Source organism: Puma concolor, chromosome B2, assembly GCF_028749965.1.
Source record: "Puma concolor isolate L17-30 chromosome B2, mPumCon1.1.hap2, whole genome shotgun sequence".
NCBI lineage: Eukaryota > Metazoa > Chordata > Mammalia > Carnivora > Felidae > Puma > Puma concolor.
The window spans coordinates 31,390,385-31,403,827 of NC_141671.1; the positions used below are offsets into that span (position 1 = coordinate 31,390,385).

Sequence of the window (13,443 nt, forward strand, 5' to 3'; positions counted from 1 at the left end):
CCCCATCCCCTGTGAAGTGTGTGATGCCCGGGAGCTGAATGGTCCCAAGTGGCACACAGTTGGGGCATCTGACCCGATCTGGGAGAAGTGAAGAGGGACAGGCTTCCCGGAGGAAGTGACATGTAAGTTGGGTTCCGAAGGCTGAGGAGTCAGGCAAAGAGACTGGGGGTGCACGAGGGGCATTTGAGGCAGAAGGAAGAGAATATAAAAGGCCCAGAGGCCAGGGGCAGGACTGGGCACAACTGGGGGCACTGCATGTAATCCGTTATGTCTGAAGCTTGGATTTGGAGGTGGGGGCTGGTGGAGGGATGGGGCTGGCAACAATGCCATTGGTAACAAGATCAAGCATCTACAGGCTTTCAAGATACCAGATCTCAAGTCAGTTTGTGAAGGTTTGTTCACAATCATGCCAGCTTTCCAGGTCACTGTTCTTTTGAATGGAGTCCCCTCCTATTCCATGCAACTTTGAGACATTCTGGCCTTCTTTGGGATTTCAGAGGCTTCCTAGGGCTCTTGTCTCCATGGCCCTGTAGTTGCCCATCAGATCTCTCTTCCCAAACTAGTCAGCATGGGTGGCATAAACCCACTTATGAGAGCCAGGGATTCAGCTGCAGTTGTGGCAAAATGCAGCCTGGGTCCAGGAGGTCGACTAGGAGGAAGGGAGCAGCTATTACTGCCTGCCCAACCCTAGGAATCCCACCCCTGCCTTCTGCCTCCCGGTCCTGGGCATGGGTCCAGGCTGAGCCTGAGCCTCTTCCACCAGGACTTCCTGCAGTTACCTCTTTAAGCTGGCGGGTGGCACAGCCAGTGTCTCTACTCAGGGTCTCCAGCCACATAGCCTGTGCTCTGAGTAAAGCTCGAGGGGAGAAGGTCTAATGAATCCTGGGTGCTGGGATCAGTTTACAGAGCCAGGGATGGGGAGTTGGGGGATGGTCTGGGCCTTAGGTCACCTCCCACCCCCCCACCCCCCCAGGCAGCCCTGACGTCTCGGCACTGTCACCCCTTCGATATGCTCTCTCCCCCAAGCCCCTCCTTTGAGCCCCTCAACTGCCTCCTCACTCAAAGAAGGTGTTCCTGATTGCTCTGCCAGGTCCCCACCCCCTATGGCAACAGCTTCCAGGAGAGGGCTGGACCCATGATCCCAGCTATGGCTATCTGGTTCCTTCCTGGGGACTTTGGCATCTATGGGGGGCATGTTCAGTCATACCAGGAACCCTCCCTCGCCCTGGGGCTGGACCTATAACCTGTGGCCTCTGACCCTGAAGGCAGCCCCATTCTGCCTGTACCTGGGGTCACACACAGCTGGACCACAGAGAGAGACCAGAGGGTGGGCGGCAGACAAGGAGGAGGGAGGAGCGACAAGTGAGGAGCTGGCCCCTCTCTTCAGCTTTTCCTTCCCCTGTCCCTGTCCTTCCAAGGCCAGTGAGGTCCCCTCTCCTGCTCTTCATTCAGTTCTCTGAGATACCACTGTGTTTGGAGAATAATTCTTATTTTTGGCTCAAGCCAGCTCTAGTTGGTCTCTTTTCCTTGCGACCAAAGAGTATATCAAGTACATAGCAAGAGCTCCAAATTGGGGGACCACATAATTCTTCATCTTCTTCAACTTTTGAGGCTGAGATACGGCACAGTGAATAATTACACTGGGACGACCCAGGCAAAGCAGGCCGCGTGGCCACCCCATCTGTAAGTTAAAAACACGCAAACCACTTTCAACTCATTTTGTTCCTCAGGCGATCCTGGACAGCATATAGGTAGGGACGGCCATTGTCTCCCCGAGACAAAGTCCGTGGCAGTAACGTGGTCCAGGGTGGGGTGGTGGTGGGCTCAGGCCAGACGAGAGGGCTCAGGCCAGAGAGTGACTACGTGTTTCTGCCTGGTTGACCTGCAGCCAGAAAACTGATTCCAGCTGTGGGAGAAAAGGTCAGGGTTGCATTTCCCTTCCTTTCTTCCCATCCTTGATGGATGAGAAGCTTGCTCTTTAAAATGTGGACTCTCCAAGGCCAGGTCGACTGGTGTCTTGCCAAGACTGTGTGGGTGGGACAGTGGGCAGGGACCCGAGGGAAGGAGACCAAGGAGGCCCCAGAAGAGCCCGAGCAGCGAGGTGGATGAAGGGCCTCAAAAGCTATAAGTGGCCGCGCCAGGGCCTGTGCCTGGGTCTCTGGCCATGCTACTCCTTGGGCTGCTGCTGCTGACCGCGCTGGCCGGTGCCCGCCTGCTGTGGAACAAGTGGAAGTACAGAAGCCTCCACCTCCCACCTCTTGCCCCCGGCTTCCTACACCTGCTGCAGCCCAACCTTCCCATCTATCTGCTTGGTCTGACTCAGAAACTGGGCCCTGTCTATAGGCTCCGCCTCGGGCTGCAAGGTGAGTCTGCTTCCTCCCTGGCCCCACCACGGCGGGGAGGTAGGGGCCTCTCCCTGCTGACATATTGCTTTGGCTGTCCCCCAGATGTGGTGGTGCTGAACTCTAAGAGGACCATTGAGGAGGCCATGATCAGGAGATGGGTGGACTTTGCTGGCAGACCCCAGATGCCCTCCTGTAAGCATCGGGGCATTTCTTGAGGGAAGTACCAGTCTGGGGGAGGCAGGAAAGGTCAGGCCTGTGGCTTCCTTGGTCAGTTCGACCCCTCCCCTACTCGCAGATAAGCTGGTATCTCAGCCCTACCAGGACCTCTCACTAGGGGACTATTCCCTGCTCTGGAAGGCTCACAAGAAACTCACCCGCTCGGCCCTGCTGCTGGGCATCCGCAACTCCATGGAGCCACTGGTGGAGCAGCTGACCCAGGAGTTCTGTGAGGTGAGGCTGGACTCCCACAGGCACCCCGGGTCAGCTTCGCTTCTCCCTGGAGCTCCGTGGCCCGTTTAGTTCCCGCTCCTTCTCCACAGCGCATGAGAGCCCAGGCCGGCACCCCTGTGGCCATCCAGAAGGAGTTCTCTTTCCTCACCTGCAGTGTCATCTGTTGCCTCACCTTTGGAGACAAGGTAAAGGCTCTCTTGCTCTCACCTATGTGCCTGGGCCCTTCCTTAGCCCCTCCCTGGTCCTCTCTGGTCCTGAACTGAAAGGATTGCCCCCGCCCCCCTTTTTTTTTTTGGCAGGAGGACACCTTAGTACATGCCTTTCATGACTGTGTCCAAGATTTGATGAAAAGCTGGGAGCACTGGTCCATCCAAGTTTTGGACATAGTTCCCTTTCTCAGGGTGAGGAGGTGGAGCCCAGACTCCCTGGGTCCTGGGAGGAAGGGCTGGGAGAGCAGGCTTCCTTGCCAGCAGCTCCACTCTCTTGCTCCCTGCCCCAGTTCTTCCCCAACCCAGGCCTCCGGAGGCTGAAGCAGGCCTTGGAGAACAGGGACCGCATTGTAGAGAAGCAGCTGAAGCAGCACAAGGTGGGAACGCTGTGTGGACCCGGCTGCCCCCTAGCCCGCAGCCAGGGATACCACTGCCCCAGAGCGAGGTGTCCCACCAGTCCTGGACCCGTTGCCCCCCTGAGACTCCTCTCCCCAAGCCAGGCACTCAGGCTGGTTTGCCTTCCCCCCCACAGGACAGCATGGTGGCAGGCCAGTGGAGGGACATGACCGACTACATGCTCCAAGGGATGGGGAAGCCAAGAGCGGAAAAGGGCCATGGACGGCTCCTTGAAGGACATGTGCATATGTCTGTGGTGGACCTTTTCATTGGTGGCACTGAGACCACAGCGACCACCCTCTCCTGGGCTGTGGCGTTCTTGCTTCACCACCCTGAGGTGCACCCTGGGGGCAGCCTGGCCGGGGCCACAGGAACTCAGCCCCCGGGGCGCCCACGCAGACTCTGTTCACCCAGGGGGCGGTTTCTCCTAGCTGGCAGGAAGGTTCCGCTGGGTTGCTTCAGGGAGCGGCCGGAGCCTGGGAGGCCGGGCGGCTGTGGGTCAGCTAGCACAAGGTTCTGGCCCCAGACACCAGGCTTGCTCCCATTTCCCAGATTCAGCAGCGACTGCAGGAGGAGCTGGACTGTGAACTGGGCCCTGGGGCTTCAGGCTCCCGAGTCCCGCTCAAAGACCCTTCACGGCTGCCCTTGCTCACCGCCACCATCGCTGAAGTGCTGCGCCTGCGGCCTGTTGTGCCCCTGGCCCTGCCTCACCGCACCACGCGGCATAGCAGGTGACTTCCGAGAGCTGAGGATGCATGGGATGGAAAGGGGGAATCGTGGCGGGTCTCTAACTTCACCCTCTCGTCAGCATCTTAGGCTACGACATCCCCGAGGGCACGGTTGTCATCCCCAACCTGCAAGGCGCCCACTTGGACGACACAGTCTGGGAGCAGCCACATGAGTTCCGGCCGGGTGTGTGGCGGGGAGGTCGCCCGTGGCGTGGGGGTGGCAGAGGCTAGTCCCGGCGGCTACCGAACCCTGGGTCTGTCCTTCTGCCCACAGATCGTTTCCTGGTCCCAGGCGCCAGCCCGAGAGTGCTGGCCTTTGGCTGCGGAGCGCGAGTGTGCCTGGGTGAGCCGCTGGCACGCCTTGAGCTCTTTGTGGTGCTGGCGCGGCTGCTCCACGCCTTCACGCTGCTGCCCCCCACGGGCCCGCTGCCCTCTCTGCGACCCAGGTCCCACTGTGGCATCAACCTCACAATGCAGCCTTTCCAGGTGCGGCTGCAGCCCCGGGGAGCAGTGGCCCCAGGGCCGAGCCAGCACCAGTGACAGGGCAGGATGCACGCCGGACACATGCCTCAGTTTCTCCTTTTATTACTCCCATACAAACCCCTTCCCTCCCCCCCTGTAAACATGGTGCTGTGAGATCGCTGACGGAGAAGGCTCCCTCCGGTGGCTGGAGAGTGAAGGTGGCCCCTGGCTCTTCTCTCAGCGCGACCCCTCAGTGCTCGGCAGTCATACTGGGGCGCCGGAGAGGTGAGCAGTGGTCAGCCTTCCCGGGCCGCTGGGGGCCGGTAGCTTCTTGGTCTCAGCTTCATTTCCGTGAAGGGTACAGAGAACTCGAAGCCTTTCCAGTAGTACCAGCTCACCCCCTGGGCGAGGAGTTGTTGAGACGGAGTCAAAGGCAGACATCCCATTGGCTGCCACCACCCCCTTCTCCGCCCTCCCCCCCACCCCCCGCCCCTCCGGGGAGATGGTTCCCAGAAGTCAATCGCCCTTCCTCTCCCCCACCCGCTTCAATGATCCTCAACCGCAAAGACTGAGGCTTAATCTGGGCTGGCCCTTCACACCCAATAAAGCGTGCTCATTTCCCCCTTCAGATAACTTGGTGAGATTGGCATCATTCTTCCATTTCACAGATGAGGGCCCTGAGGCGCCAAGCAGCTCGGTAACTTGTCCTGCCACACCCCAGCAGGTTGGGCCCCAACCCACTCCCTGCTCTGGGCTGCCTCCCAGGCCCCTCACCTGGTGGTCCACTGTGCTCCCATAGAGCCCGTTGAGGTTGGCATAGTGGCAGTTCCTGTACCACCAGGCGCCGCGGTATGAGACGGCGCAGGAGATGAGCAAGTTGTTGGGGTCTCGATCACGGGCAGAAAAGACACTGCCGCTGTGGTAGCTCATGGAGTCCCCTGCACAGGTGTAGAAGGAGCCGTGAGGGCCTCCCCTCCCCCTGCCCCACCTTCCGCGGCCCCCAGGCCCACCCCTCACCTGCTGTGCCATGGTAGCCCTCCAGATGGAGGCGGTAGTACTCGGGAGCAGAGTCTACTCGGAAAGAGTCGTACTGCGCAAACACGGCCTCGTCCCCAGCCCGCAGGTCCACGCGCATGGAGTAGTCGCCGGCTTTTGTCAAGCTGTGCAGGGCCTCGTTGCCTGGGGGTAAGGGAGAGTGCTCTCATCAGGGTTCTGGTGCCCACAGGGCCTCCACCCCTTCCCCGGTCCCCAATCCCTGTGAGGCACTGACCCAGCCAGAACTCCCCAGAGATGTTCCCAAAGCCATGGGCATAGTCCTCCCAGTCCCTCCAGAAGTCAGTCTGTCCGTCCATGCGGCGCTGGAACACCTGGGAAGCAGGGAAGCAGGTGGAGGCACCGTCAGCCTACGGCTCCTGACTCAGCAGCCCCCACCCCGTGCAGAGCCTCGGGGGCCCGTCTGCCACCCACCAGCCAGCCGCCCCCGTCGGTCTCCATGTCACAAAACACATTCAGGGGCCGCTCGCGGTTGCCATTGAGGAAGATGGTGGTGGCCCTTGAGGTGCTGGCTCCGTTCTGCATCTCTTCCCCACAGTCCCGAGGGAAGGGAATCCGGAGTCCACCTGAGAAGAAGAGAATGAGGGGCCGAGTCCTCTTCCCAAACCCTAGACCCCTGCTGCCTGCTCAGCCCCTGACCTTAGGTCCCAGTGCCCAAATACCGGTGGTGAAGGAGGTGGACACAGGCGGTGTGAGGCTCTCGCCCCACATAGCTCGGAGCCACACGCTGTACGGGGTGGAGGGAAAGAGGCCCAGGAGCTGGTGAGAGGTGACCCCTCCTGGGAGCAGGATCTCCTGTGGGACACACAGGGAGCAGGTCAGGGGAGAGGGAGGTGGAGCCCCACTGGGAGAAGCAGAGGAGGGGGCAGTACCTCCTGGAGGGGGGCCCGGGAGGGGAGTCGGCCAGTGAGGGAGGGGTGGGGGCACCTGGGTCTGTCCACCAGGGGTGTTGAAACTGAGCAGGTAGCTAGTCGGCGGGACTTGGGGCTCAGTCCAAGTGAGCAGGGCCGTGCGGGGGGTCACTTCCTTGGCCTCCAAGTCTTGGGGGGCCTCCAACCCTGGGTGGGGAAGGTGGGAACAGAAGATGGAGACGAGGCCCATCCTAGCTCCCCTGGACCTTCCCTCCCCCTGTCACGCACACCTCACAGGCCGTACCTGTGGTGAAGGTGATGCTGGCCGGGGAGGTGAAGTTGGGGCCCCGAAGACCCCGTACCGTCGCCGTGTAGTTGGTGTGGAGCACAAGGCCACCCAGAGGGTAGTCCACAGCACTGCCAGGGGTTGAGCCCTGCAGTGGGGGGGCTGGGAGTGGGGGTGAGCATCAGCATCTGTCCCCTTCGTGCCCTGCCAGAGCCCCTCTCCCCACCCTCAGCGAGTCTTCTCCAGAGGCCTCAGCCTCGCTCACCCCCTGGGGCTGTAACACGGACGTCATATGTGTCCACAGGGGTCTGGGGGGGCTGCCAGTGCAGCAGAGCGGATCCCTCCGTCAAGTTCAGCGCACGAAGCTGGGTGGGGCCGTCAGGAACTGGGAGAAGGGAGGGGGCTCAGAGCTGTCCCCTGCTCCTCTCCCCACCCCTCACCTTCCCAAGCCCTGTTGGCCTCACCCCCTTTTCCCTCCCCCTTCATTCTCCCCCTACCTCCTGCCCGGGTCTCAGTCCATTCTACCTGTGGTGAGGAAGCCTGTGAGTGGCTCGCTCTCCTCAAAGCCACGGACGGAGACCACCGTCACCTCGTAGTGAGAGCCTGGGATCAGCCCCTTGAGTTTCTGGGTCCGGGCTCGGCCATCCACCTGCACGCTCTGTGGCTCCCCTGCAAACATGTCGGGCTTGGGAGTTTGCCCAGGGAATCAAGGAAGGGCTGCAGGGTTGTTAGAGTGCAGGGAGCAGGAGAAATGAGGGCAGGTGAGGACATGGCAAAAGGGTGTCACCTCCGTCTGCCAGCTGGTAGGAAACTTTGAAACTGTCCACTCTGGATGGTGGAGGCGTCCAGCTGACCAGGGCCGAAGTTTCCCTGATTTCGCTGAATTGAAGGTCACGGGGGCTTTCCAGAACTGAGGGGGGTGGGTGCCAAGGAGTGGCAGTGAGGGCACGGGGCAGGGGGCCTCTGGCCCCAGGATCCGCACCGCTTCTTCCAAGGCCCCAGTGGCTCCAGACTTGCTCACCACCACCCCTTTCCTCTAGATCTAGAAGAGGAAGTCTCTGTAGATTCCTCCAAGCCTTCCACCACTCACTGACCTTCCCTCTGGCTGAGGCACTAGGTCCCACCCTACAAAGTACAAAGACCCCCCACCCCACACTTTGGGGCAGCACGCGAACGTGCCCAACGCGGGGGCCTTACCTGGGCTAAGGGTGCGGGCCGTGCCCTGGATGCTGTCGGCCTTGTGGGGCCCACGCAGCCCATACAACGTAAGGGTGTATAGGGTCCCTGGACGCAGGTCCCGTAGCACCGCTGAGCGCCGTGTCCCTGGTACCATCAGCTCCCTCTGCAGCAGGGGACGCAGGTGGGGCTCCAGAGTGCTTGGTGATGGGACCCCAAAGCGGAGCAGGAAGGAGTCAAAGGCCCCAGATGGGGCCTCCCAGTTGAGCCGCAGCGAACTGGTGGTCACATCAGTCACCGACAGCTGGGACAGGCGGGGCCCTGGCTCCCCTGGGGTCTGACCGGCAGGAGCAGGCCCTGCACAGAGTGGGTGAGAGACAGAAGCACACCACCTCTGTGGCCTGGGGCAGTCTCTTCTACCACCCCACCACGGCCTCCCATTTCCCATCTGCGAAATGGAGTTAATGTGGGGCTGGCACTGACAGGTGGGAGCCACAGTGAGCACGCGTGTGTAGAGCCAAGGACTGCTAGTGCACGCCTTCCTCCCTCTATAGTACCCTGCTTATGTGTCACCACCTCTGGGCACCCCCTTTAGCCCTTTCAGTCCCAGACTAGAGGTGGGGAGGCCTAGATACAGGGCCCTCAACCGGCAGTACCTGTGGTGCCCTCAGCTGAGATGGGCCCCAGGCGCTTCCCTTCATGGAGGCCATAGAGGAAGAACCTGTAGGAGGTGCTGGGCTCCAGGCCCGACACTAGGACCTTGTTCTGGTTGCCATCCACGAGCAAGGCCTGAGGCTGCCCATCCGTGTCCTGATACTGGACCACGAAGGAGTCAAAGGGGCCCTGAGCCACACTCCACGAGAGGTGCAGGGAGTCTGGGGTTATGTCGCTCACTGCCAGTGTCCTTAGCTGGGGCCCTTCAGGGTGTTCGGGGGCCTCTGTGGCTGGGCGCCAGGGGGCTGGCGTGTCCTCTTCTGGGGCTGTGTGGAAGAAGCCCAGGGGAGATGCTGAGCAGGGGTGACTGAGGCTCTTCTGGCATCTTCCTTCTCTTGACTCTGTCATTTCTCTGCCACCCCTGGGCCTCTCTGAGTCAGCACTGTGGTCCCATTACCCTCTGTTGGCTCCCTTTCTGTGTCTGAATCAGGGGCTTGCTTCCCCTTTTCTACCTGTGTGTCTTCTTACGCCTCAAGATGTCTGCACAGCCTGCTCCCTCCCCACCCTCCCTGGGTGCCTAGGCTGATGGTCTGCGGTGGGAATAGCTGCTCACTCCCCGAGCTCGGGGCACGTGGTCCTCCTGAGAAAAGCTGAGAAAGGAGCTGGCTGGTGAGCCAGAAAGGCAAATCATGCCCGCCATGTTGGGCCCAAGTGCCCCGTCCCGCTGACCTGAGCTGGGTGTTAGTAACTCCCGAGGAGGAGCCTGCTCCATCATGGCAGCCACTTCTACGGGTTGCTATGCCCCTTGCCTACTTTCTGTTCCAGTTATTTTCCATTTGACAAAAAGTGTTCCTGACTCACCCACAGGAGGGGTCTGCCCCTATCTGGCAAGGCCACCCTGCGGGGAGGAAAGAGCTGCCTCAATAGAGTGATGGGGCACAGCTGGCGGCGCTGAGCAGGGTGGGGGCCGGGACGCTGGGGACCGCTGCCAGGGCCTTTCCTCACGCCTGCCCTGGTTCCAGCTTTTGATGGGCTCCTTGGTTACCATCAGAGCTGGCCCCACTGCATTTCCGTTCCTCCAGAGCCCTCGGCAGGCCTCCTTACGCCCCAGGTCCTCCTGCTCACCTGTCACTCCCAGGACGGAGATGGGGCCCAGGCGCTGTCCTCCGTGGATCCCATAGAGCAGAAACTTGTATTTCCTGCCAGGCTCCAGGCCCTCTATGGTGACTTCCCGCTGGTCTTCGGCCACAGGCACTGCCCGGGGCTGCCCAGCTGTGTCCCTGTACTGGACCACAAAGGAATCAAAGAGGCCCTGGGCCACTGTCCATGAGAGGCGCAGGGAGTCTGGGGTCTCATCTGTCACTGTCAGCTCCCCCAGGCGGGGCGGGCGCTGCTGCTCCTTCTGCAGGGGAGCTGTGGAGAGTGGGAGGAGAAACTCTTGGTCAAGAGCTGCCTTTACCCCAGCCCTGGCAACTTCGGGGAGGCATGAGGGTCTAGGAAAGGGTCCCTGCAGTGTGGCTGCAGTCTGCCCAAAGGAAGGAGAGCGAGCAGCTTGATCTCTCCTCTGGAGGCCACTGAACAAACTCCTTCCTGCTCCCACTCCCTCCTCGGCGTGATCAGGGTGCTGTAAATGCATAAAAGATCACCTTGTGAGGTAGGGTGCCTGGGGGTGTAGAGAAGGGCCTCAGTTTCCCCCTGGCTCCTAACCCCTTCAGCAGGGATGTGGCTGGAGCTGAAAAAGGCTCCCAGAGGGTATCTGGGTTGTCAGGGAGACACCCCTAAATACTAAGGGCTGGGCTGGGCTGGGCAGCCAGCACTTGGCCAGGACATCCCCCTCTCTTGCAAGCAGCCTGGGCCGTCCTTCTACCCACTTCCCCAGCCCTGCACTAACACCACTGGACCAGGGCAGCCGGGTGGGGCAACACTGGGAGAACAAAGGGCAGAGCAGAACACAGAAGAGACCTGCCCAGTGGGGATGGGTATTGGATGACGGGGTCAGAAGAGAAGACTGTAGTCACTCCCCATAGTGAGGGTTTGGGGAAGAGAATTATGCAGTCTGACTGTCCCAGGCCCCAAGTGACCATGTGCCCCATCCCTGTCTGGCCAGGGTGACTCATGGTCCTGGGAGTGGAGTAAGGGTCAGTGACCCACCTCCACCCTTCCTCAGGGGGCTGAGTAATGGGCACAATGACAGCAGATTTTTTCCATAGTCTTTTTGCAGCCAAATCCTTCCACATTTTCCACTTCTTGCCTCCGTTGGGACACAGGGAGGAGGATGTGATCATTTATTAAGTGCCAATAGGTATTATTATTCATAAGTATTATGCAGGTGCAGAAACTCAGGTTCAAGGGAAAGAAGTGGCTTGCCAATGGCCACAAAACTGGCAGTTGGAATTTGAACACAGGTCTGCTTGGCTCCAAAGACTGGATTTTCTTTATTACATCAGCGGTCGGTGAATGAAGGAAATAATGCATGTAAAATACTCAGAATAGTGTCTAGCATGTGACAGGGACTCAGTAAATGTTTGCTTTTGGTGTTATAAGGCTGAAGGCAGGAGAATTAAACTGCATGGATAGGCAGGGGTTCGGGGCAGCTCTGGGGGCTTGGATAGGAGGCAACTCTAGAAAAGGTGGGGTACAGGGCTGGGACTCACCTGTGGTGCCATCAGCAGAGATGGGGCCCAGCCGCTTCCTACCGGCCAGCCCATAGAGCAGGAACTTGTATTTCCTACTGGGCTCCAGGCCCGAGATGGTGACCTCGCGCTGGTCTGAGGCCACAGGCACCACCTGGGGCTGCCCGTCTCTGTCCTTGTACTGGACCACGAAGGAGTCAAATTCACCCTCAGGGACTGTCCATGAGAGGCTCACAGAGTCCGGGGTCAGGTCTGTCACTGTCAGCTCCCCCAGGCGGGGAGGTTTTGTGTCTGGGGCTGGAAAAGAGAGAGAGGTGTATGGGAGAGTGACAGAAATGGTGACAGAGGCAGACAGAGCTTCCTCAGGGTGCTAGGGCTGTGGGAGCTGGTTCCGGGAGCTAGAGGGAATGGCTAGGCCACATGTTAGGAAGTGGGGCGGCAGAGGAGTAGGGATAAAAGATGAGCCGAGGAAGAAAGCAGTGTCCCTCGGGATGTAGGAAAAGTAGGGAGAAGGATGAGAATGAAGGCTAAGCGGGGAGCCCTAGACCTGGATTTCACTGGACTCAGTAAATAAATAGGTCTGGAGCGTGGAGCACGGAAACAAGGAACTCTAACGGTCACCACAAGGGGGCGAAGGACACTGGGAAGGCTCCAGTGCTGAAGGTGGCCTCCAGCCTTCACTTACGGGTCTTTGCATCTGCAGCTATAGGGCCATGCCGCTTCTCATCCTGGAGTCCAAAGAGTAGGAACTTGTACTTCCGGCCGGGGGCCAGACCCGGAATGGTGATCTCACGCAGGTGTCCACCCACAGGCACTGCCTGGGGCCGCCCCTGCACATCCTTGTACTGGACCAGGAAGGAGTCGAAGACGCCCTGGGCCACGGTCCATGACAGGTGCACTGTGTCAGAGGTCACGGCTACCACGGCCAGCTCCCCTAGGCGGGGTGCCACAGGGGGCTCTGTGGGCTGGGAGGCTGGAACAGAGCAGAGGAGGCCGAGGGGTCACTGGCAGGACCCTTCAAAAGAGAGAGAGGGACTGCCTTGCTCAGGCTATGAAATGAATGTTTTGTACCGGGTACTTCTAGAGTGCTTAATGTGTCCCAGGCATTGCTATTAGCAGCTCACAGAGTAGCCTCACACAACAACGTGGGTGCCAATATCATTATCCTGCCAATTTTGTGTGGCTCTGCAGCACAGAGAAGTTAAGAAATGTTTGTGAATTCACACAATTAATACGTTCAGAGCAGGATTCAAACCCAGAGACCCTGGTTGTGCAGCCACATTCTGAGTCACTAAAACACCCAGCCAGGGAGCTTGAGGAAGCCATATAGGAAAAACTAAGCAAGTCTGAGGTTCCATATCAGGGAACTTATGAGGTAAAACTTAAAAGCACAGGGTACATGCCTACTGACCCTAAACACAGTCTCTATCATCCTCATTCAATGAAAGCATGACGCAAGATCACCAGCACCATATGAGGAAAGAGAGGGGCCTAAAGGACCATTTGTGAGGAGTGCTGATCTCTAAAGGGAGAAATCAAAAGAGCAAAGAAAGGCCCCAGCTCTCACTCACCAGTCACACCCACGGTGGACACGGGGCCCCAGCGCTGCCCCCTGTGCAGGCCATACAGGTGCATCTTGTACTTGCGCCCCGGCTCCAGGCCCCCGACGGTGACCTCACTCTCCTCACCCCCGACACGCACCACCTGGGGCCGCCCGTCCCTGTCCTTGTACTGGACAGTGAAGGAGTCGAAGTGGCCCTGGGGGACGGTCCACGAGAGGCTCAGCGTGTCTGGGGACGATCCTGTCACTGTCAGCTCCCCCAGCAGGGGCTCCTCGGGGGACTCTGGGGCCTCCGTGCTGGGCTCTGTGGGGCTGGGGGTCTCCTCCACCTCAGTAGAGGTTGGGGTCTCTTCCTCTGCAGCTGAAAAGGAGACACACAGAAAGGATGAGGCAGGATCCCCAAGAGATGTTCTTGGATCCAAGGAGAATGGAGAGCTGTGACCATGTCTGGGGGCCCCAAATTCAGTTCAGAGAAGCCCATGCTTGGGGCTGGCTGGGCTTGCTCAGCTGAAATCTCAAAAACATGCAGGAGAGTCTCCAGGATCAGCTGTGGGGAACCCTAGAGAGCCACCAGCACAGCTCATGGAGGCCCTTCTCTGCCCAGGAGGACCCCTTGGTCCCCAAGGGGAGGCACAAAGG

The 13,443-nt window shown here is 59.7% G+C and overlaps 2 protein-coding genes across 10 annotated transcripts in view; one reads left to right on the forward strand and one right to left on the reverse strand.

The window, feature by feature from the left end:
• The first annotated feature begins 1,884 nt into the window (after positions 1-1,884).
• CYP21A2 (cytochrome P450 family 21 subfamily A member 2) lies at positions 1,885-5,223 on the forward strand. The gene is made up of 10 exons (XM_025917287.2): positions 1,885-2,363; positions 2,448-2,537; positions 2,641-2,795; positions 2,885-2,980; positions 3,095-3,196; positions 3,295-3,381; positions 3,537-3,737; positions 3,953-4,131; positions 4,209-4,312; positions 4,403-5,223. Exons 1-10 carry the CDS (start codon positions 2,165-2,167, stop codon positions 4,666-4,668), a joined length of 1,479 nt encoding a protein of 492 aa, XP_025773072.1. The 5' UTR covers positions 1,885-2,164; the 3' UTR covers positions 4,669-5,223.
• Positions 4,698-13,443, reverse strand: part of TNXB (tenascin XB) — a 58,375-nt gene continuing 49,629 nt past the window's right edge. For 8 of the 9 annotated variants that reach the window (XM_086705792.1, XM_086705790.1, XM_086705788.1 and 5 more), the window contains 17 exons: positions 12,815-13,165; positions 11,929-12,216; positions 11,265-11,540; positions 9,736-10,023; positions 8,613-8,936; positions 7,978-8,313; positions 7,568-7,690; positions 7,306-7,449; positions 7,046-7,165; positions 6,799-6,942; positions 6,571-6,701; positions 6,306-6,438; positions 6,058-6,209; positions 5,861-5,957; positions 5,608-5,769; positions 5,365-5,528; positions 4,698-4,991 (listed from right to left, as the gene is read on the reverse strand). In XM_086705792.1, coding sequence (XP_086561918.1) covers positions 4,887-4,991; positions 5,365-5,528; positions 5,608-5,769; positions 5,861-5,957; positions 6,058-6,209; positions 6,306-6,438; positions 6,571-6,701; positions 6,799-6,942; positions 7,046-7,165; positions 7,306-7,449; positions 7,568-7,690; positions 7,978-8,313; positions 8,613-8,936; positions 9,736-10,023; positions 11,265-11,540; positions 11,929-12,216; positions 12,815-13,165 — 3,338 coding nt within the window. In that variant the 3' untranslated portion in view covers positions 4,698-4,886. The remainder of the gene's footprint in view (positions 4,992-5,364; positions 5,529-5,607; positions 5,770-5,860; positions 5,958-6,057; positions 6,210-6,305; positions 6,439-6,570; positions 6,702-6,798; positions 6,943-7,045; positions 7,166-7,305; positions 7,450-7,567; positions 7,691-7,977; positions 8,314-8,612; positions 8,937-9,735; positions 10,024-11,264; positions 11,541-11,928; positions 12,217-12,814; positions 13,166-13,443) is intronic. The other variant, XM_086705789.1, reaches the window with a different exon arrangement.

Bases quoted from the DNA above. Each gene is read 5' to 3' on its own strand.
- CYP21A2 (XM_025917287.2), top strand. From the start codon at position 2,165: ATGCTACTCCTTGGGCTGCTGCTGCTGACCGCGCTGGCCGGTGCCCGC. The intron at 2,796-2,884 runs GTGAGGCTGGAC...CCTTCTCCACAG, and splicing joins TGACCCAGGAGTTCTGTGAG to CGCATGAGAGCCCAGGCCGG. The intron at 3,738-3,952 runs GTGCACCCTGGG...CCCATTTCCCAG, and splicing joins TCTTGCTTCACCACCCTGAG to ATTCAGCAGCGACTGCAGGA.